The sequence below is a fragment of the Neopsephotus bourkii genome, unplaced genomic scaffold (assembly GCF_033783945.1).
Source record: "Neopsephotus bourkii isolate Nb327-2 ecotype Australia unplaced genomic scaffold, CSIRO-AGI_Nbou_v1 NB_1557, whole genome shotgun sequence".
NCBI classification, from domain to species: Eukaryota; Metazoa; Chordata; class Aves; order Psittaciformes; family Psittacidae; genus Neopsephotus; species Neopsephotus bourkii.
The window spans coordinates 65,302-88,652 of record NW_026902033.1 but is presented as its reverse complement, the minus strand read 5'-3'; the positions used below and the strand labels follow the sequence as shown (position 1 = coordinate 88,652).

The 23,351-nt window shown below is 48.4% G+C and overlaps 1 protein-coding gene across 3 annotated transcripts in view; it reads right to left on the bottom strand.

Annotated features, from left to right (window-relative positions):
* Positions 1–627: 627 nt before the first annotated feature.
* Positions 628–23,351, bottom strand: part of RMDN3 (regulator of microtubule dynamics 3) — a 29,127-nt gene continuing 6,403 nt past the window's right edge. The window contains exons 4-12 of one of the 3 annotated variants that reach the window (XM_061370980.1): positions 20,578–20,845; positions 18,716–18,818; positions 17,364–17,424; positions 7,468–7,543; positions 6,520–6,597; positions 5,627–5,725; positions 4,437–4,490; positions 3,083–3,163; positions 628–876 (exon numbers count right to left, since the gene is read on the bottom strand). In XM_061370980.1, coding sequence (XP_061226964.1) covers positions 823–876; positions 3,083–3,163; positions 4,437–4,490; positions 5,627–5,725; positions 6,520–6,597; positions 7,468–7,543; positions 17,364–17,424; positions 18,716–18,818; positions 20,578–20,845 — 874 coding nt within the window. In that variant the 3' untranslated portion in view covers positions 628–822. The remainder of the gene's footprint in view (positions 877–3,082; positions 3,164–4,436; positions 4,491–5,626; positions 5,726–6,519; positions 6,598–7,467; positions 7,544–17,363; positions 17,425–18,715; positions 18,819–20,577; positions 20,846–23,351) is intronic. The other 2 variants (XM_061370979.1, XM_061370981.1) reach the window with 2 other exon arrangements.

Genomic DNA, 23,351 nt, shown 5'->3' with positions numbered 1-23,351 from the left:
CAGGGCTGGTCTGCCCCAGGGGAAAACCAGGAAGGTAGATCAGGCAGGGCTGGCAAGGACTGACGGGCTTGGGACACCACCATCAAGTCCTTCCCAGCAAGGACGGGGGCTGACAACTCACTCACTGGAAGTCATCGCTGTCTGGGGTTTTTGGTTATGGCCTTTCTTCAGTCACAGCTTCAGTGCCCATTTGAGTCCCCAGGCTGAGGGCAGTGAGAACATCCACGGCCTCCAGTGCAGCATCACACTGGTAAAACCGAGCACAGAGCCTTGGAATGAATGTGAGCTCACCCAAGCATGAGCACGGGAGGGCCTGGAGTCAGCTCGGATTCAATCACTCCACGTTAGTGAGGAGGAGAGAAAAGAGGAATGTGAAGGACAATTTGGCCCAAGCCTTCCTCAGGCACCAGCGGAGGCCTCAGGTGCAGGCTGTGGGGTAGAGCTCATGATATAAAATCAGTGTAGATGTAAACAGGTACAGATTTGTGTGCATTTCTGTATCACAAAGTATCTCACATATATCTGATATACGTAAGCACACGGATCCTATATCACAGATTCTACCTACGCACACACACCTCTTGTCAGGAATCTGACGGTTTGTAGGAGTCTGAAAATCCACCGTGGTCAGTGCTGTAAGAAGGAAACGAACACAAGTTGATCCCAGTACATCCCACCACGAGCTCCTCCTGGGGAGGCTGCTGCATGGCTCTTCCCATAAACTCCGGTGGCTTCTCCATGAAGGGAAGGTCGGGATCATGGAACCCCTCTGACTGGGGTTTTCCCGTCTGTGCAGTACCAAGTGGGGTGACTTTTCCACATTCACTCTTCCCAGGCGGAGCGCATCTCTTCAAGGTCTCTCTCGCTCTCTGCATCCTGGGAATGCAAGAACAGGTAAATACACAGCCCCACTGAAATGATGGAGCAGAGCATTTCCCTTTTCTTCTCCCAGCCCACACAAGGTTTTAAGGACACCCCCAGCCTTACCCTTTCCTCCTAATGCCTCTTTTTGCCCCTCTCCCCTGCGTTTCTCTCTCCACACTCACATCTCTGAAGCTTACTTCAGTTTTCCAGGTACCAAAGAGGGTTTCTCTTAGGTTTCCTCACTGCCTCGCTCAGACTGGAGCCCCTCTGCTTTCCCTTCCCAGCGTGATGGGAGCTGTTTGACTGATGGAGAAGTAACATCCGCAAAGACCCAACACAGCCACTTGAGCACTGGCTTCTTACTCGACTCCCACGTGCGATGTTGGAGCAGAGAGAATGAACAGTTCAGGACTCTCCTGCCTGTAGCTTTCTCCTGGTCCTTCCTGATTTTCATCCCAGTGTTTTTATGACTGATGACACCTCCAATACACATTTCCTGTGCTCTGGGGGAAAATCCTCCTTCTGTTTCTCAGCCACAGCATTTTAACCCAGTCTACAGAGCTGTCCAAGCAGCGCAGGGGAAGGAGCTCCCCATCGGGCAGGGCTGGCTGCTCCCTTCCCTAAGAAGGGAATGCATTCCACTCACTCCCCTGGTCCAGCCGCCCGAGGCCAAGCGCTCTGTGCAATAGCGGGCAGTGCCCTGCAGGGGGCAGCCCAGCCACGCCAGCTCCCTGCCAGGTGCCCCCCAACATCTCCCCCGTGATGTTTCACTGCCGGAATTTCAGCACAATCCTGTCGCTGCAGTGACCTAAAAGTCCATTATGGCCTTAAAACACGGAGGTGCATGAGGATGCTGCAGAGTCACAGGGTCCCTGAGTGGTTTGCGGGGAAGGAGGCTTAAAGCTCATCCAAGTCCCAGTTAACTCAGCTCAGTCTCCCCTCGGGCAGGTTCAAGCCATTCCCCTTGGCCTTTGTCCCTTCCCCTTGTCCCAAGCCCCTCTCCAGGTTTCCTGTAGGCTCCTTTAGGTATTTCAGCAGGTAATACCTGCTCCAGCCCTAGGACAACCACTCGGCTCCAGCATTCCCCTCTGAACCGAGCTGCCCAGGCAGGAGTGCCCAAAGAATAAACCCTCCACAGAACCCATGCACTGGGATCAGTACCACAGCAGTCAGCAGTTCTGGAGACGCTCCAGTGCTGAACACATGCTGCGTGTTCAGATGTGGCCATAACCAAACCCTGTGAGTAACAGAGGACTTGCACAGTGGGGGCTGGACTGCTAAACCCGTATCAGACACACTCAGCTCCTTAGGATTCTTTGCTATTTGCTGAATTGCTTTAGGCACTGAGATCACAAGTCCCAAGAGAAGAAGAGTGTTCGCAATAAGGAAGAATCATAGAATAGTCAGGGTTGGAAAGGACCTTAAGCTCATCCAGTTCCAACCCCCTGCCATGGGCAGGGACACCTCACACTAAACCATGGCACCCAAGGCTCTGTCCAACCTGGCCTTGAACACTGCCAGGGATGGAGCATTCACAACCTCCCTGGGCACCCATTCCAGTGCCTCAGCACCCTCACAGGAAAGAATTTCCTCCTTAGATCCAATCTAAACTTCCCCTGTTTCAGTTTGAACCCGTTACCCCTTGTCCTGTCACTGCAGTCCCTAATGAAGAGTCCCTCCCCAGCATCCCTATAGGCCCCCTTCAGACACTGGAAGCTGCTCTGAGGTCTCCACGCAGCCTTCTCCAGGCTGAACAGCCCCAACTTTCTCAGCCTATCTCCATACAGGAGCTGCTCCAGCCCCTGAGCATCCTCGTGGCCTCCTCTGGACTTGTTCCAACAGTTCCATGTCCTTTTTATGCTGAGGACACCAGAACTGCACACAATGCTCCAGGGGAGGTCTCACGAGAGCAGAGCAGAGGGGCAGGATCAGCTCCTTGGACCTGCTGGTCACGCTCCTTTGGATGCAGCCCAGGATAGGGTTGGTTTCTGGGCTCAAGCGCACACTGAAGCCGGCTCATGTTCATTTTCTCATGGACCAGCACCCCCAAGTCCTCCTTGGGCTGCTCTGAATCTCTTCTCTGCCCAGCCTGGAGCTGGGCCTGGGATTGCTCTGACAAGAAAACACTTTAAAACCCGGGCTTGCACGCTGGGAACAGTTTTATTTCTGTAAGCACTTGCTCCCTGCTCATCAGCAGGGGGGTTACTGGGCCCGTTACCTCTTTTGTGTTCACCGGCAGCTCCGAAGCCAGGTTCATCCAGAGAACGGCTGCGGCTTTGTTCCCCAGGTCCCTGTAACACTGAGGAGAAAAGAGAGCGCTGTTTCTGCCTCTTACCTATCAGCAGCGTGTGCTTTCGGGCTTCTGACATGTCCTGCAGCATCCTTTGTTCACAAATCATTCCAATGACAGCAGATTATGGGTTTGTGCTTGGTTTGCTTGATTTTGGGCAGTTTTGTGTTGTTTTAGGCAAGGAGATTGCTTTTTGGTTGGAGATTTTAAGGTGTCCCTCTGATTTTTACCATTTTCAAAGCTCTGTTTTCATTTCCACATAGCCCCTATTCCTCACAGCGCTCCACCATAAAACCTCTACATGGAGCACAGCTCACATTCCCCAGGCTGCTGGACCTGAGGTCACTGCACTGTGCCACTGAATACTGACAGGTCTGACAGGTCTCACCATCACAGAATCCCAGACTGGTTTGGGTTGGAAGAGACCTTAGAGCTCATCCAGTTCCAACCCCTCTCACACACAGTGAGCTGCAGTGTATCAAAGACAACACCCAGCTGGTGTAAATCCACTACATCTCTTGCTGGGCTTTCCTCCTCCATCACCTTTATCCTCCCTTAACAAGATGCTTATTGGGATGTAAGCTCTGCACTGAGAGTTGTCATAATGTGCTCCAGACCAAGCAGATCCTACCACTCACACACTACCCTGGTAAAACTCCCATTCTCTGGGACATTGGGAACGTCACAGAGAATGACTGCAGCTACTCCTCCTACACCCACTCTGGATAGTATTTCTAAAGCTATTTGAGCTTTAAGTATTTCCAGACTCCAGCTGGAGGAATTAAGCAGCAATTTGAACGTTTCAAGAGTTCAAACCCAATTATTCCCTCAGTGCAAACAAAGATCTTTGGAGCACCAGCTCCAGGCACTCGTGGTGCATTTAATCATCACTCAAGGCTCCCACTCCTATTGGTAAAACAGAGACACACTTTACCCTTTACTCTTCCCCAAGATTTCCTGGATACCCCATGGAAGCCCATGGTGCTGGTGGGATTAAACCTCCAGCCTGTGGCCTTCACATTACCAGTGACACTTCATAGAGAACTAGATGTGCTAAAACCCAAGCAGGATGCTCCGTTGGGCAAAGGCCTCCCTGAATTCCAATGCCCCTGCACTAAATGATTTGGCCTATTATAATCTTAAAAAGCCTTGCTGCTGCATGCAGTAATTTACACATGCTTAACAGGTTACAGTCAAAGCCCATTGTTTAATACAAGTATTTCTCACCTTAGGAGCATATACGATAGGACTGATGTAAAGAAAGCAACAAGTGATTGGTTACCTTGGAAATGTACATTCTTCCTGCCTTGGAATATCCTGGGCTCAGCTCCTCAACCTGCAATGAAGAGAGGGGAGGGTGCAACAGGCAGAGAAAAGCAGACATTGGGGTGTGCAAAGGACACAGTGAATGCTTAGAGCAGCCTTAGTGCACCTCTTAAACCCAGCTGGCTAACCCTACTGTTGTAGCTACCTAGCTCAGTGTCAGAACTATCCATGGACTTGACTGGCTGGGTCAGCAAAGCTTCTGTGATTCCATGAATAAGAGAACAAACACCCCCATTCCCCCCAAACCCCATTCAGAGTAGGATTCCTACAAGCAGGAAGTACTCCTAAGAATTCCTTCCTAGAAATGGAATTATAGTGGAGCATTTACCACTTCTCTGGGCACCCTGTGCCAGCACCTCACCACTCTCACAGGAAAGAGCTTCTTCCTTTGATCTAACCTGAACTTCCCATTTCAGTTTGAAACCATCACCCCTTGTCCTATTGTTGTGAGGAGTCCCTCTCCAACATCCCTGTAGGCCCCTTCAGATAGGCTGGAAGCTGCTCTGAGCCATTCTTCCCCAAGCTCCATAAGCAAGGAGCCCCTGAAAGCCTAAAGCAGTTAGGCTTTGTCTTCACAAGCTTGAGATGGAGAGGTTTGACCTAACCAGCCTTTCAAGAAAACATTCTGAGAGACACTGAAATGACAGAACACATCTATGGGAGCGTTCCCAGGGATGAGCTCAAGCAGATCCTACAGACCCTGGAAGAGTACAGACCATATGCATTTCAAGCAGTGAATCACTGCGCTATGCAGCTTTTCAAAGGAAAACCAAAACCCCTTAAAAACAATTCTGAACCTTTGTGACCACCTCAAAATCACCTTCTTCTGTCTGGTTATTCCACAAGGTTTTGCTTTCACCAGCTTTTCCTCCAGTTTTAGAGAATCAGGGAATGGTTTGGGTTGAAGGGAGCTTAAAGCTCATCCACTTCCAGCTGCCTGCCATGGGCAGGGACCCCTTCCACTGGAGCAGCTTGCTCCAAGCCCCTGTGTCCAACCTGGCCTTGAGCACTGCCAGGGATGGGGCAGCCACAGCTTCTCTGGGCAACCTGGGAGCGATGGGTTTAAGCAGAACACATGTACCCCAGCTCCCCACTTGTGACTGCATTTGCCAGGGCAGGGGTCCCCTGGTTATCAGGTCTCCTTACCCGTAAGAAGTTCTGCAGCGCGTCCTGTACAGTGGCTGTTGGAGGAGCTTCAAACAGAGCAGAAGCTGTCTTCTTCTCAAGCCATCCCAGGTGTGAAACCTGCCAGAACAGGGAGATGAAGCCATGAACCCCCCTGGAGCCCAGCATACACAGAAGTACAGACAAGGAATTATCCAGTTCCCTGGAGCTGGCCCATTCTCCTCTGAGAAAGCCAAAGATGCTGGCAGTGTTGGCAGATTCTGGATGTGCCTCCAAGTCCAACCACAGGATTAAACCTGATTTGATTTCCTTGTCCTGAGGCAGCTTTTGCAGTTCCATACGTCAGCTGCCACGTGCATAATGGTCAACATTAGATTTGTCTCTACAATTGATTTACTACAGACGTGAAACAGCACGAGTGGTCCAAAACTGCCACTGCACCAGTCCCTGGCAGCTCCCCCCCTGCTGCACTTGCAGACTCCTTGATTACAGATAGAAAACAACTTAGATGGAAAGCTGAGAGATCCTGAATGACAGCAGCCTGGCAACAACACCTCCAAGAGTGCTGCTATAAAAGCATTGCAGTGCTACATGTACAAGAACATGAGCTTTTATACCTTAAGGGGTTTCTGAATGCAGTGTATAAATAGTGCCCATCAGTGGAGTGGTTTTCTTGGTACTGCCTCAGGACTGAAGAGTTTCTAAGCTCCCACACAAGTGCAACTCCCAAATTACTTCTTCAAGCAACTACAGCATTTCCACACCTTACTTTCTGATACAGCATCTGAGCTCAGAGCTGTGAGTGTCCTCAGTCCTTACGGATGCTGGTTTGAATCCACCCCTCTCTCATTCACACAGGGAATTCAATTCCAAGGAGGAAGGAAACAGCAGTACATAATACAGAACTATTTTACCTGGTAACACCACCTCCCCAGAAGATAGTAAGACTGTGGATCCTCTGGTTTCAGTTCAATTGCTTTATCGATGTGTTCCTATGGAAAATCACCACCAACACACATTACATTTTTGCTATAATCAAATACAATCCCCACAAGAGCAGACAAAAGCATGTGGAAAGTGGAAAAGGAGAAGTGGGGGTTGGAACTGGATGATCTTAAGGTCCTTTCTGACCCAAACCATTCTGATTCTAAATCCACAACGCAAGTGTCAGTGATCAATAACATCACAGCTACAACGAGATCCCAGGTTTTCTTAAAATGGGTTCAGTGAACCCAGAAACCCAGCATTTCACCAGCCTCAGAGACAAGAATTCCTACACACAACAGGACGAAGCTGCCCTTCATTTTGTTCTAGCACCTTTTCAGAGCTCTGACATAACCAACTTACCGGTCACATCAATCACTGAGGAGCTAATACCAATTATGAGGCCTGTTCTGCAGTAACTGTTCCACCCTCTCACCCTGTAACATCCCTGCTCGGGGTGAAAGCAAATGAAGGATTCTGAGGCAGATTAAACCCTCTCTGAACAATAACTTTGCACATATGGGAGGGTGCGAGCGTGCTCACAGGCAGTTACTGCAGAAGAGCTGGTGCTGTACTTCATTACCACATGGTGGTTTCCTATTTCAAGCTCCCTGCCTCATCGTACAGGTACATTCTGTTTGCAAGACTTTTGTTCTTCCTTTTTCTGAGATTCTGGTGTGGGAGAGTGCGGAGGCAGAGCAGCCCCCTCATCACACGTTGCCGGAATCACCTCTTCAGCCCAAACCCTCCACCCACAGGATCTCTTTGAGACCCATCTCTTCCTTCATAAGACCTGGAGCCAATTTTCCTACCTTTCTATTACAGAAGTGAGTATTGTTCAGCACTTACACAACACCCAGCAGGTCCCTTCTACTCACCTTAAACACATATCCAGTTTGAATGCGCTTCTGGATACTCTCATGTTCTGACAGCTGCCCGCAGAGAATAGCATACCTACACAGGGGACACATTGCAGCAAATCAGTTTTAAATGTACATTTACATCCTGTTGGTATCTTCAGAAGGAAGGCATCTATGGGCATTAAAGCTGCACTGGGGAAAACAGGGAATACTCTGCACCTTTTTCAGGGAAGGGTCTATGCATAAGTATTCAGTGCCAAGAAGGTATTAGCTTGAAGGATGCCAGCAAGTCAACAGGAGTGGTTTGGTGTGACACAAACTCATTGCTTTCTGGCTGAGGAGTCCTCCTTCTACCTATGACAGGAGCTTCTACACCCTAAAGTTCTTCACTTAGCAATGAAACTGTGTTAGAACACGAAGCAATGATGAGTAAGGGCTACAGCAGCGAGAGCCAGGACTATGGAAAGCTCTATGCTAACTACAGCACACAGCCACTGTCCATACACAACACCCCATCTACAGCACAGCAGGTCTCTACTTAGAGGGAAAATACCATGGAAACCTACCCACGTCCTGCAGCCTGACACGGCCACCAAGCTTGGGAAACAAAAGAACATGTTTTCAGCATTGCAAGTGCAAGGCCATTCAGCTTTGTGTAGCAAGAGACCCTAAACTGTGACCCTGAGAAACCCAGTCCCTGCAAACCAGTTCTCTGATGAGCTGTGACAGTTAAGGAAGGTTCATTATCAGTGGATTTGCACCCTCCCCTCTCCTCCCCTTGCCCCACAGCAGCTCCAACCCCCTCCCTCCCTGCTCTGCTCCCCAGGAAACAACAAATCATAGGGAGGTGCAAGGGCACCGTTGCTAAAGAGAACACAGGATCCCACGTTCCAGGCTCTGGCCTCTGCCATCCCACCCAGGTGAGACCTGTGGGAACGGAGGCAGCTCCCCGCTGTGCTCAGAGCCTGGCATGGGAGGCATGGATGGACAGATGAATACCACAGGTCTTGTCCTTACAAAAATAAAGCTGAAAAGAAAGATGCGAGGAGACCTCCCTGGAGGCTTCGTTTACTGCATCCACATCCCAGCGCTGCTGGGTGCTCTTGCCTCCTCTCACCACACTGTATCCCAAAGCATCCCTGCTGATGGTTAAGGGATGTCCATGCAGGAATTAGCCAGAAGACTTTTGAATCTTCAGTGTCATGAGAAACCCCACAGATGGATTCACACCTCACGGCTCTGTCTGAACTAAATGTTCAATGTGTAAGTTGCTATACAAAAAAGTGCATCTCCTAAATACTGTCATATTTACTGTCATATTTGTTGTTAAAGCTCATGCCTTTAACATGTTAATTTTTTGTGTGCAAAAGCACTGGTTCAGCCTTAAAATTCCTATTTTTCCATGACAATGGCAAAGATCACCAGGTCAATGTGTTAACTGGGTAAAATCCTTTCCCCCTGCTGAAGAAGTTCAGAGCTGCTCTGTCACAACCTGTTGCTTGCAGAGGATGAAGTAAGTGTTTTTATGGGCTGCTCCAGTTCTGCTTCACAACTGGCATCAGACTGTGCTAAACATCCCTCACCACATGACTGGGGTTTAGAAACAGAAGCCAATAAAAGGCCTGTTTCCTAAGATCACAAGGTACAATATTCCTGTACAATAAGTCATGTAGGCCTCTTTAATGTATAGAATCCCAGCCTGGTTTGTGTTGGAAGGACCTTGGAGCTCCTCCAGCTCCAACCCCTGCCATGGGCAGGGACCCCTTCCACTGGAGCAGCTTGCTCCAAGCCCATGTGTCCAACCTGGCCTTGAGCACTGCCAGGGATGGGGCAGCCACAGCTTCTCTGGGCACCCTGTGCCAGGTCTGTGACTCTGTGATTGATTCAGACCCTGACCTCCTGTCCTCCCTCAGCAGCACCAATGTGGTTTTCTGCTTCCACCCCTTCTGCTCATTTAGCTTGGCTTACTTGAGCTATTTATTCTAATCCATTTGGGAAGTGCCTTGGGATGAGAGTCACAGGAGGCTCTGTGGAGTTGCAGGACTGACAAGCAATAACAGATTAACAGCACTGAGTTAGGGAAGAGGATTTTCATCTGTAAACACCACGTAACCTCTGGGGCTCTGTTCAAATCAATGTCTCAGCAGCTACCAAAACCTTTTATTATGACTTCACCTGACTAATTATTAACCAGAACCACTCATTACACTGCAGACACTGGTCAAACTGCAAGTTCCCATTGGAATCTCAGCCCAGCCAGGATTTCCCCATTTACCAGTAAATCAGCTCATGGAAGCAGACCCTACCAGATGAGAGACTGTCTGTTCTTCCACCTTAAACCCCCGAGCTCAGAACATGCAGCTTTGAAGACACCTCATTCCTGATGGTGCCCTTTGGCTGCCTCCATCACAGCAGGACATGCACATGGAATCCAGCCCTGGCATCTCCAGCTCCATGGCCAGGGTGGTTTGCCAACCCAAACACATCTCTTATCTCTGTTAACTGTGTCAAAGGCTTGGTAGCTGAGCGTGCTGCTGCTCCTTCCTGCATGGGACAACCAGTGAACTCAACAGAAGGGGAAGAAAGGGAGGAGGGAAAAGAAATGGGGAGAAGCAGCTGTTTTGCTGGACTCATGGTTCTACCTGAAGTAATATGGCAACTGGGAGCAAGCCTCTGCAAAAAGCTCTCTGCAGGCTTCCCTTGAGTGCTCTGCATGAGTCTGGGCATGGCTTCAGCCTTACACAAGTGCAGGGATCTCACGTGAGCTTGACTCATGAGTAGCATCCACAAGAGCCACTGTTACAGCAATATGAACATTACCTCACTGCCATCCAGATGATCCCCTCATATTGCCTGAAAGTTTTCACTGTTTTAGAGGAAAACAGCTTTCATTTTTCCAACTGAAACAATCCTGGTTGGGGGGGGGGGGAGGTGTCACCTATTGCACAACTTATGGCTCACATCCCCCAAGTAACACCCTCCTCGGCCTTGCAACGGTGGAGCCAGGAACAAGATGCAACAGAAGCAAGTCACAGTGACTCTTGCTGCTCTACAAGAGCAGCCAAATGCTGCTGCCCAAGCAAAGCCCCCACTTTCCAGGTGGGATCAGCTCCACTTTGGCCAAGATATACCGAGATGAAAGCAAGAGCCCAACATAGACGAAGAAGTCATTCCAGTACCAGCTCCGGTTTGAGGCAGAGGATCACTTAAAATTCATTCCTAGGAACATATTCAGGTTCAAAGGAGACCTGGCAAATGATGTTAATGATGTTAGCTACTATGGAGTTTACTCAGGCACACAGATAAAACCAGACTTAGTGATTTAAGCCAAAATGCAAACAACTGGCACAGCAAAGAAAGGCTGGAACATCCCCTTCTGGACCAGCACTGAAATCTGCCTCTCCTTCCTCCTAAACCAGTTAAAATCCTCTTTGGCAACCTCAGCTGGGACGCACACTGAGTGTTCAGTTTTGCTCACTGTCTGTGTTGGGTTTATCTGCTGAAGATCTCTGGTCTGCCTTGGGAGGCAGCAGGAAAGGACCATGTGTGTTCTCTTTGTAGAACAAGATGTATTCATCCCCAGAGAGGTCTGAAGATACAAATGGTATTTATTGTGTAGAGCACATTGTTTTTATGGAGTGACCTCATGCCTGTTTAAACCTCTGGTTTTACTCAGAAGATGCAGCCTCAGCTGCTCTCCCAAGAGCTACCAGCAAAGAGTTAGGACACAGCTGAGAAGATGTCCAAACTATAAAACCCAGGCTGCAGGAACGACTGCTGCTCCAGAGGAAGGTGCCACCCACACCAACACTGATGAGAAGAGCTCCAGAATGAAGCCTTTGTAGTGCATGAGCTGTTTGCCACCTCTGTAGCACTGTCACCTGTGCTATAACAGCTTTCTACTGACACACTGAACTCTTAAGATCCCAGGTCTCACTTCTCTTTATGCCCAACAGACTGTAAATGTCAAGTTATTTAACTGTTTCCAAGAGCAGGGATATTCATCCCTGCTGAGGTTCCTTCTGTCCCTGCTCATATTCTCGAGCACTTTCTTTTCCTCTGGTGTTCCCACTCTCAAAGCCCGGGTGGCTCAGGACATGGAACAGGATTCCAACACCCCTGATGAAGGGAGGGACCCTCCTCAGTCACGGATGCTCTCAGGCAGCTCCAGCTACATGCTATGTTTCCTCCTCTAACTTCAGAACTATCTTCTAACACCAGTTCTGATCTGCTGTATAGTTCCTTCTGCCCCTAATATATACTGAAAGTAACTCCCGTGTTTAATCCATCCATTGAAGAGGAACGCTCAGCTCATAAACCCAGACACAGTCCCAAATTGGCCAGACCTGGGCAGTACAACACAGAGTTAAACCCTGAAGTACTGCCATCTTTTCAAGTCATATCCGGAATGCCACCACTTTACAAAGAACCGGTATCTACCCACAGGCAGGCAGATGTACCAGCAGCAGCCGGTGGCACAATGTGCCCTCAACATTAGAGGGACGTTGAGCTGCTGGAGTGAGTCCAGAGGAGGCCATGGAGCTGCTGTGAGGGCTGGAGCAGCTCTGCCATGGAGCCAGGCTGGGAGAGCTGGGCTGGGGCAGCCTGGAGAAGAGAAGGCTCCTGAAGGGGAGACCTGAGAGCAGCTCCAGTGCCTAAAGGGGCTGCAGGGAACCTGGAGAGGGGCTTGGGACAAGGGCCTGTAGGGACAGGGCAAGGGGAATGGCTTGAACCTGCCCGAGGGGAGACTGAGCTGAGCTCTTAGGCAGAAGCTCTTCCCTGTGAGGGTGCTGAGGCGCTGGCACAGGGTGCCCAGAGAAGCTGTGGCTGCCCCATCCCTGGCAGTGCTCAAGGCCAGGTTGGACACAGGGGCTTGGAGCAAGCTGCTCCAGTGGAAGGGGTCCCTGCCCTTGTCAGGGGTTGGGGCTGGAGGAGCTTTAAGGTCCCTTCCAACCCAAACCAGGCTGGGGTTCTCTGAAGTTAAAAGGGCTGATGCACAATTCAGTGACTACTGAGTGTGTAAGATGCTTCTCCAAAGTGACAGGCTCTTTAGAAGAGACCGTGCATTTTGGAGGTGCATCCAACCCAACAAAATATCCTTCTCCTGCTTCTCTATAACATACAGAATATCATCAGGAAAGCCAAGCTTATTACACCTGCAGTGACAGCTTCAGCAGTCAGAAAATAGCACTGAATTTCCAATGGGAAATACCCAACTCAAACAAAAGCTGCTAAAGCAGCACCTGCAAAATTTCCCCCCAGTGGAGCTCTGAAATCCCTCACTGCTCTGGCTGCACTTCCACTGTTTCTTTACCAAGAGGAGCAGCAGCCAAGGCAAACACACAGCTCACTACCCCTGCCTGATCCCTAGAGCTGCCGGTACGTGTTTGAGTTGTGCTGCAAACAGCCCCACTGCAACGACAGGGAACTCTGATGAGGCCACAACTGCTTCTCTCACTTCATCTGTGAAGTCGAAGCAGCAAAGCACACAGGTCTGTGCAACGATTGAGGCCTCTTCTATCCACCCCTAAAAGCAAGCAAGACCAGACTTAGAAACCTGAACAAGTGTTTGCCCTGTGCTCCTCTTCGTGAGCTGAAATCAGCTCAGGCAGCAGTCACTTCAATGGGACATAATACCTGTTCAGAGATCTTCTACAATCAAAGCAGAGAATGACTTTGTCTATATCAAAAGTAAGAATCAGGTGATTATAAGAGAGGATAACACGGGCATTAAGAACACTCAGCATCATTCCAATCAGCGTACAGCACACAAATGTATCCTAAAGGCAGTAAATACTCCAAACCCCCAGCACACCTCTCCCATATTCCTGTATTCCTAAGCAGTGCCTCCCAGGAAAGGAGAGCTGAGGGCAGTCCCACCACACCACAGCTAACTGCTCTGCCCAGCCCTGCAGCAATGGGTCTCCTGGCACCCACTGACCTCCATGAAGCAAGCGACCACAAGAAGAGCCTTGTACCAAGCCTCTGTCAAGACAATCCAGGAGGTCCATCAAAGGGCTCTCCCCCACATCTGGGCAGCTCCCAAAGCCAGTCCACACACAGTCCCAGACCTCCAGTGATTTTCTGTCATTGTAGAAACCATTCACTATGAAGCTGCCAGAGCCTTCAAAGCAGCCAGCCACAAAACCCCCTGAAGCTGCAGCTGGTCATGCTCCCCAGAGCACTGCCACTGCCAGCACTCACAAACCCCTCTTGTTCACACCCTTGTTTTCTTCATTTGGTGCTCTACAATGTCACTGATTACTGCAGTGACTAGAAGGGACTGAAAGAGGGGAAGCTTTACTTGCATTGATGACTGCATGTGAAGTATCTTCTGTCCTGCTCGACCAGCATCACACCTCAGAGCAAACAAACAGGGAATGATTGTGCAACAGGAGCAAATCACACAGCAAAGGGAGCAATGAGCAAGCACAAGAACCAGCACAACTGCATCACAGGTAATCCATAAGTGGCAACTGATAGAAAATTACAGACAACATGAAATGAGGAAAAATGCAGCCCTTATAATACCTGTACAAGGCTTCACACACCCCTATCACAGAGGGGAGATGTTAAAATCACTTGGGATATTTCTATTAAAATGCCCATTTAGGATGTTGTGGAAAAGAGAAAGACAATATTCACGACTGTATGTGGAAGTAAGAATGAAAAGGATCATCACATTAGCATCACACATCCTTGCTGTTCCCACAACTTGTGCTCTGCAAGGAATTCCTGTACTTTTGTCTGAAAAAGGAGGTGGGAGAAAAATCCAGGAAAGGTAACATGGGTGATGAAAGATAATAAACTGACTCCTTATGAAAATGTCCTTTGGAACCATGTTTTATCCTACATTTTTCACACACATATATATATGTATATATGTGTGTGCACATATGTATGTGTATGCATGTATCTTTCAAGGCATCATTTCATGAGCAATAGTGTTTTTCTCCAGGTAAATTCAATCAGCATAAGAAAAGCCTGCAATTAAAACAGCTTGTAACCATCCCATGAGCCACACGGAGCTGGAAAGGGAATAATTTCCTGTTCCGTTTACAGCAGAAATCATTATTTCTGTGACTGGTAAAGGTAGTTACATATTCCCTTCCCGTTCCAGGCCTCCCACATGCTGCTCTGCTGGTTCCTTCCTCCAGCTGCCCTTTCTGCAGCTGCTCTCCCGAGTTACAAGCAAGATGTAGATGTGCAGAAGCCTCTCCCCTGGCTGGACAAGAAATGGGTCCCACAGGACAGGAACTGCATCCTCTTGCACCAAAACTGCTGTGGGAATTGGTGGGCACAGGGTGTAACACAGGCACTGAGGACATCCCAGCTCCAGAGGCTTAGGGTTTTCTACTGCAGACCCATGACTAAACATCCCGTAACACCCACTGCTTCTGCCCCCTGTAAATGATGAATTCCAAAGCTGAACTATCAATATTATACCTTGTAAAATATGAAAGATCCAGCATTTGTGGCTTACACACTTCAAGACAACCTTACAACTAAAACCCCATTCCCTCAAAACGTTAAGCCAGCAAAGGCACACACCAAAATCTGCTAGAGATGGGTCACCTTGTCTGTCCCAGTATTCCTCCTTCTTATCAAATGGAGAACAGCAATTCATTCCTAAGAGCTAGAACACACAGTCTGTTCAAGATGCTAAAGGCATTTGTTTGGATGCCAGCAGTCCAAACCAACCCTCCAGACACATACACTCATCTCATAAGAGTGCAGATCTTACATAGTGAAGATACCCAGCATCCTGTTCTCCCAGTGATTTCCACTAAAAATTACCATTTCTCTTTTATTCTATTTTATGTGTTGTGAGCCCTTCACAGTAACTGCTCATCAACACTGCTCATTGAGGAGCTCACCAGAACACCACAAAAGGATGCTCCTTTACCTATACAGATATCCGAACCCCTCTCCAAACCCTCTTTTGGGGTGTTTTTAAGCAAGGACAAGAATCCTTTCAGCGCCTACCTGAGCCACAACCCAAGCCTGGTCACTCAGGCTGCTGAATGAGGAAGGTACCTGCCCCCTTGCCTACCTCCTGACTGAGATCCTCACCACCAGCAGGATTTACACGAACATGGAACACCCTGCTTGGATGAAGTGCAGATCAATTCATCATTTAGCATGGCAAAAAATAGACTATCTTTACAAAGAAAGAGCCATCTGCTGCTGTCTCAGTTTGCCTCAAAGCCAGAGTGCTCTGCTGAGTGACAAACAGCATCCCCACACAGAGCACAGCAGTGCAGGCAAGCAGACACTCTTCAGTAGGCTATAAAAGGCTGTCTGAGAAGAATTAATGTTCCTCCTTACTCCAGAATGAAGATGAATAGAGACATGGGCACAGCACTGAGCCCACGCTCACAGACCTAGCTCACTGAGGCAAATACATCGTCTCTTGACATAAAGCAAGCATCTCTTGATATAAAGCAAGCATCTCTTGACATAAAGCACTATCAAAATGGCAGTAACTGAATGAACCCCAACAAACTAACCCACAAATACTGGAGGAACACAAAGGGAAAACCTCATTCATATTTAATATGTAACTCTCAAGACTTTGTGTGCAGCTAGCTACAAGCTTGGTTTTGGGGGCTGCACACATTGCTCTACAGGGGGCTGAAAAGGAGCCAAAGGAAACAAGGCTCATGGAAGGAAATAAGGAGGGCCCCATCATAGCAAACTCTCCAACTCAGGAAGCAGATTTCTGCAAGTTATCTGTGTGAAACATATCCCTTGGCAGCCCATCCACACCCTGCATGGAACAGGCTGCTCTGGGAGCTGTTCCCCAGAGTCTGCACAACCAGAAGCACTGCTGGTGGAGTTCCACATATCTCTGTGCCAAGGTGCCTGCAGGATCCCACACAGGCACAGACCTAAAGCTGGCTGCTGTGCAAAGAATCCCCTCCCACCTTTGGAAAGGGAAGCTGCATGATCCCAGGAAAGCTGCTAACCAAACTGCCCTTCACCTTCTCAAAGTAAACGTGCTTCAGCTACTGGAAGGACATGGAGCTGTTGGAGGGGGTCCAGAGGAGGCCACGGAGCTGCTGCAAGGGCTGGAGCAGCTCTGCTCTGGAGCCAGGCTGAGAGAGCTGGGCTGGGGCAGCCTGGAGAAGAGAAGGCTCCTGAAGGGGAGACCTGAGAGCAGCTCCGGTGCCTAAAGGGGCTGCAGGAAAGCTGGAGAGGGGCTTGGGACAGGCCAAGGGGAATGGCTTGAACCTGCCCGAGGGGAGACTGAGCTGAGCTCTTAGGCAGAAGCTCTTCCCTGTGAGGGTGCTGAGGCGCTGGCACAGGGTGCCCAGAGAAGCTGTGGCTGCCCCATCCCTGGCAGTGCTCAAGGCCAGGTTGGACACAGGGGCTTGGAGCGAGCTGCTCCCGTGGAAGGGGTCCCTGCCCGTGGCAGGGGTTGGAGCTGGAGGAGCTTTAAGGTCCCTTCCACCACAAACCAGTCTTGATTCTATGATTTTATGAAGGAGCCCAACGAATCTGCAGTTTAGCCTGCTGAATTTAGCACGGGAAACACCACATGGAGCTCACTGTACTTATCAATCCCAAACTCATCCTGTCAATAGCTTGTTTGTCCAAGCCTCGTCTGAAGTTCGTCCTTCACTATCAAAGTACATCAGCTTGTGAGGTGCAGCCTCACAAAAGCTGTTCTGAGTACCCAAAGAACTGGCCATGATGTCTCAGAGACATTCAGAATTGAACTGGTACAAGCACAGTCTATGACTATAATAAGAACCAAACTAGTCTGTTAACCCTGACTCCAGTTAACCAAAGCTATTCAAGATGGCTTTTTACAGAAAGTACCACTGATGTCCTAAGAGCAGCTCAGCTTACAGCAACCTCCAAGGCCTTATCCTGTGGTTCTTAAAAGCAAGCAGGAAGAAGTTACTTACCACTGGTGGCACTCAGCACTTTGGTCCCCTTTCTGTAAGGCGATTTCCAGCTCTTCTTTGCCTGCAAGTAAGTGGTCAGAGGTCACAAATGCAGCTGCTTTCTCTGAGGCTCTCAGAGCACACCAATACAATGGCATCAAAGTCATATTTATTAATCCTATAATACAGCTGTCTTGAAAACATCCCATAGAGAATCCCATCCTCTTCCAGTGTGAGGGAACACCCAAGACCACTCAAACCAGTCATGCAAATTCAGTGCAGTGGCCAACTGCACTGACCTGTCAAGATGGTTTCACCCCCTTTGGAAGCAGAGTCACCTACAGCAAAGCCACCTTCCACACCACAGTAAGAGAGCTGAGTAGAGCTTGCAGTGGTTTGTTTTGATGCATTTAACAGCCTCAGATCTGGGACATGCCCCACGTTCCCCTCTCTCCTCCAAGAACAAGCCTGGTCTCAAAAAGCTGAAAACTAAGCACTATTATCAAAATAAAACTTAAAATTTCATCTTTTAAATGGCTACACCGATTTCCAGAAAAGAGTGATTCTATTAGATATAGTAATAGAACTATATTTATCTATGTGCATAACAGGACAGAAATTACTGAGAACAGTATCTTCTGTTTCACACCTAAACTGTAACAGGGATGATGATTTTGTTTTATTCTGACCCACCTACAATCTTGCAAAGAAACCACATCCAGGAGTGAAGAAGAACAAGGGAACTAAACTGATTCCTCTAAGTAACTACACGTTTAAAACTACATTTCTTTTTTATACCTGCCACACAAAATTAAATGTGTTACAGCAAAAGCTGATTTATCTTAATACCACAGCCTGGGGAAGGCTCTGGGGAGACCTTATAACAGTCTTCCAGTGCCTAAAGGGGCTGCAGGGAACCTGGAGAGGGGCTTGGGACAAGGGCCTGTAGGGCCAGGCCAAGGGGAATGGCTTGAACCTGCCCGAGGGGAGACTGAGCTGAGCTCTTAGGCAGAAGCTCTTCCCTGTGAGGGTGCTGAGGCGCTGGCACAGGGTGCCCAGAGAAGCTGTGGCTGCCCCATCCCTGGCAGTGCTCAAGGCCAGGTTGGACACAGGGGCTTGGAGCAAGCTGCTCCAGTGGAAGGGGTCTCTGCCTGTGGCAGGGGTTGGGACTGGAGGGGCTTTAAGGTCCATTCCAACCCAAATCAGTCTGGGATCCTATGATACGGATAAAAGGTTTGAGAAACAAACCTAAAAAAAGGTTACAGGGAAAATAAGTGCATGACATTGTTTGCAAGTGCAGGGTCTGTACCTCTGAGGTGTCATGTCAGCTTTGAGCATCCCCCTCCCTCTGCCTCAAGCACACAATTCCTCACCATCAGCTGCGTAGGATCTCTTCTCATCTGCGTCGTCTGTGAGTTCACACATATCACTGTGTGCCCGGGCCAGGCGCCAGAGGAAGTCCTTCTGCTCTGCATACTGCAGTGAAAGCATAAACGTTACGGGTAGAGATCCATTCTGCCACTGAGCAAGAAAAACCAAAGGGGGGCATATACTGGAAGTCACACAGATGATTCTCGACACCTTAAAAGGCCCCAGGTCTACAAGAACCAGAACAGCACCACAAAACCAAGCTGGGTGGCCACATTTATAGTTTATCTCACAATGCGACACTGCTGGTACAGGTCTAACTGTTGCTGCCTTCTCGCAAGGAACCCTCCACTTGGAGGCTATACTGGGGTCAGGTCTCCAGCAGCTCCACTCACCTCAACACACCAGGCAAAAACTCACCCCAAAGCTCACCTCTTGATTAAATATCACAATTCAACCTTATGTCTTGCATGCTTCAGTGCCTGCTCCAGCAGTTCCCCATCCTGCCCTGTCCTGAAACCTGGGGCAGTACTGGAGGTGTTCTGCTAAATTTGAAGCATGCATGTTCGGACAAATTCAAATTTACTTAAAAAAAAACCAAAAAAGTGTTGAAAATGAAAACACGACCACCAACAGTCTGGTTTCTTTTGTGACAATACTGGAAATAAACTGCAGTGGGAGCATCATCACAAAGAAGCAAACAGGAGAACTTGAGAAGCCCACAGGCCTGTCATTGCTTCCTGGTGGGAAGGAAAAAACCCAACCTACTTGAAACAAGAATTGATCAAGTTCTTTGTTATTTCTCCCCTTTTATTCCTTCTGAAAATACAGAAGCCAAGAGGTTTTGCTCTTTAGAAAGCTGGTAACACAAACATTTCCTTTGCTGGCTGTGCAGTACTTCAGTAAACCCCAACCAGGGCTCCCATAGGGGCTGCAGCAGGCACGGACATGCCTGCACTGGTGCTGGAGTGCACAGAGAGGATGGAGCCAGGAGGGGGCTGGGCTCTGCTCCCAAGGAACAAGGGATGGGACAAGAGGAACTGGCCTCAAGCTGCACCAGGGCAGGGTTAGATGGAGCTGAGGAACAATTCCTGCCGAATTCCTCAGCACCAGCTTTCACCAAACCAGGGGATCAATTCACACAGAATCACAGAATGGTTTGTGTTGGAAAGGACCTTAAGATCTTCCAGTCCCAATCCCCTGCAACAGGCAGGGATCCCTTCCACTGGAGCAGCTTGCTCCAAGCCCCTGTGTCCAACCTGGCCTTGAGCACTGCCAGGGATGGGGCAGCCACAGCTTCTCTGGGCACCCTGTGCCAGCGCCTCAGCACCCTCACAGGGAAGAGCAGGTACATCACCTACATGATAAAAAAGACCCATTCTTTAAGGTGGCACACTCCAGGCTTTTAATCTCATTAACTAATATATACATAAGTGTCACCTAAGCCTTCTGCCTGAATATGCAACTTACTTACTTCATGAACCAGCACACATGCCTGGGCAGTCCTTCGGAAGGGCAAGCTTCCTGAACATGGATTAAGCCACTGCACGTGCAACAAGATAAAGGTCCTCAAAACATCTGCTCACTGTATACACGCAGCACTATGGTTTTACACATGTGCACTGTGCTCTCTCAGGGAAGGTGATGACATGATGAGACACAGACTTCCAAGGCAGAAAGTGACTGGGAACTGGCTGCTGGAGCCTGAACAATTCTGGCCCTCAGCCCACTCCCCAGTTGCTCCTGAGGAGGGGGCCACTGGAAGCTGGCCCAGCTGCTGGGCAGGACCAGGACCCTGCTAAGAAATACAATTTCCTCTTCCTCTTCAGCTGAAATCACTGCTGAGAATACAAAGAGCAACCCTTACCGCCAGCTTATTGTTGAGCAGCAGCTGGAACCCCTCTCTCTTCTCCTGCTCATCCCCGCTGTGCAAGCGGTCAGCCTGCTGCAGGAGCTGCTCCAGCCCTTCCTCCAGGAAGGAATCCAGGACTAAATGGGTTTCATCCTCGTTGACAAGATCCAGGGAATCCCGTCGTGCAGTTCTCACTGTTTCACAGCTCACTTCATCTTCCCCTTCCTCGCTGTCTTTCTCAGACTCCCGGTCGTAATCAGACTCAGCGTTGGCTGTGCTGTACCTTTGAGATAAAACACCACAAGGCAGAATCAGCTTGAGGAGATGCTCTGCAGCCTGTGACAGGCTTATACACCTGGGATGGGGAAAACCAACTCTTCCTAATAGAGGAAGAGGAGTACCTTAGTTCATCCTGGAGAACATTTCACAGTCCAGTGTCACAAATAACAACCAATCACTGTTCCTCATGTAATATGGTAGGACAAGGGGTAATGGGTTAAAACTTAAACAGGGGAAGTTTAGATTGGATCTAAGGAGGAAGTTCTTTCCTGTGAGGGTGGTGAGGCACTGGAATGGGTTGCCCAGGGAGATTGTGAATGCTCCATCCCTGGCAGTGTTCAAGGCCAGGTTGGACAGAGCCTTGGGTGCCATGGTTTAGTGTGAGGTGTCCCTGCCCGTGGCAGGGGGGCTGGAACTGGATGATCTTAAGGTCCTTTCCAACCCAAACTGTTCTATGATTCTATGATTCTTAATATACACAACCTCAACAAAATGAATAGGGTAGACCCAAGAAGTTAAGCAGAACTCGCTCATAAGCACCCACTTCTCACGTGCACAGCATAACAGCCACTCTTAGGCCTTCTATCCTCAATGTAAAATGCTTAAACCAACTAAGAACAGAGCCAGGCCAATTCAGTTCAGTGTGTGGATCATAAAAGAGAAATTCAACTGAAAATCCAACACGCTCATCCATGTGGAAAACATAACCTCATGTTTTCTGCCTGTTCCAGGGAATTCCAGACACAATAGCTGTTCTAGCAGGATCTGGTACCTCCAGCTTGTCTGAATGCTCAGTATGAAACAGCCTGTTCACACTGACATGAAGAGGTGCAAAACAGCAGGAGAGTGAGCACAACTGTTTCACATGAGCAGGAAATCCAGGAAGGAGAGCGCAGATGAGCCACGAAAAGACAGCACATGTACAGAACCCCAGGCAATGATAAGCTGCTCAATTAGGCAAAGGAACCAGGATAAAGCCAAGATCAAAGCTTCTCAAAGTGGCTAAAATTAAGCTCCCCAAAGTCATAAACAGGCACATAAGCTGGAAATTTAAATCACCATTATATATGACTGATACCACTGCTGCAGGCTGTCTACTTACAGAACTAGTTTCTTTTTAAAGGAGACTCTCTATCTGTCCCACTCACATTTACCTGCAAGTTTTAACTGAAGAATAAGCACAACTCAGCCAGCAACTTAAGCAAGTGCACTTTTACATTGGTATTTTCTTGGTTTTATCTTCACAGGAAGCTCTCTTCCTGAAGCAGGCTACTTCAAATCCCATCAGTGATTAACTCTAGGGGATGCCTGCAATTGTTACCCAACCAAACAGTGCCCAAGCCAATTTCACAAGTCTTGCTAGAATTCAAAGTCTGGGGGCATTTGGTTACTAACCTCACTCTCTAGAGAAGGAAACTAGATTGATTAATAGAACTTGCATGTACTGAGTTTCAGTTACAAACACCTCTGCACAGTTCTGTTTGGGTTGTAAGTAATGTAGGCTATACACATAAGTATAAAAACATAGATATAAATATTTAAGATTTATAATACATATAAAAATATATAAATATGTATTTCTAGACTATATAGCTTATATGTATTATATATAATTATAATAACATAATTATATAATAATTAAAATATAACATATATTTATATTTTTATATATGTATATTTTGTGTGTATGTATAGAGAGAATCATAGAATTGTTAGGGCTGGAAAGGACCTTAAGATCATCAAGTTCCAACCCCTTGCCATGGGCAGGGACACCTCACACTAAACCATGGCACCCAAGGCCTTGTGTGTATATATATAGAAAGCACCAAAAGGTGCTCTCCCTTTTGTCCAAGCTGAATTTCTCCTTGAAGGGAGAGCCCAATGCTCTGGGCATGAAGCTGCCTTCGCCTGGAGACAAAGATATGGGACCCAAGTGGCTATCTGAAGAAAGCAGCCACAGCAGTTTGGCCACACACAGATAACAAGACACATTTGGCTATCAAAGCTTCAGCTTTCTGAGAACCATCAATAATGCTCAAGCATCTCCCTCTCTGACAGAGGGTAGATGAACACCCTCACTGCCCACAGTCTCCAACCCTCATCCATAAACTGAAAACCACACACTTTGTACTGAAACATTTTAAGACAAGAAATAAAGGAAAAGTTAGGCATACCAGGAAACCAAGTGCCCTGCTGCAGATTATGTAGGCAGCACTAAATCCATGGATAACGCAGCTGCACAGTGGTAGGTGACACTGGCAGGGCTCTATTTCAGATTACAAACCTCACTTCTTGGTATTTTTTTATGATATTATTAGTTCTCTGGACCACCTCATTTTGATACTTAAACTCCTCAGACTCTTATGTCCCACCCTAACCGATGATGCAGCACAGCTGTGACACTGTATAACTACATTCGACTGGCAGCTGCAAAGATTCCAGTGCTCCAGCTAGAAAACACTTTCCACATTGAAGGCTCCGACACACAACATGGTCTTGAAACCAGGCAG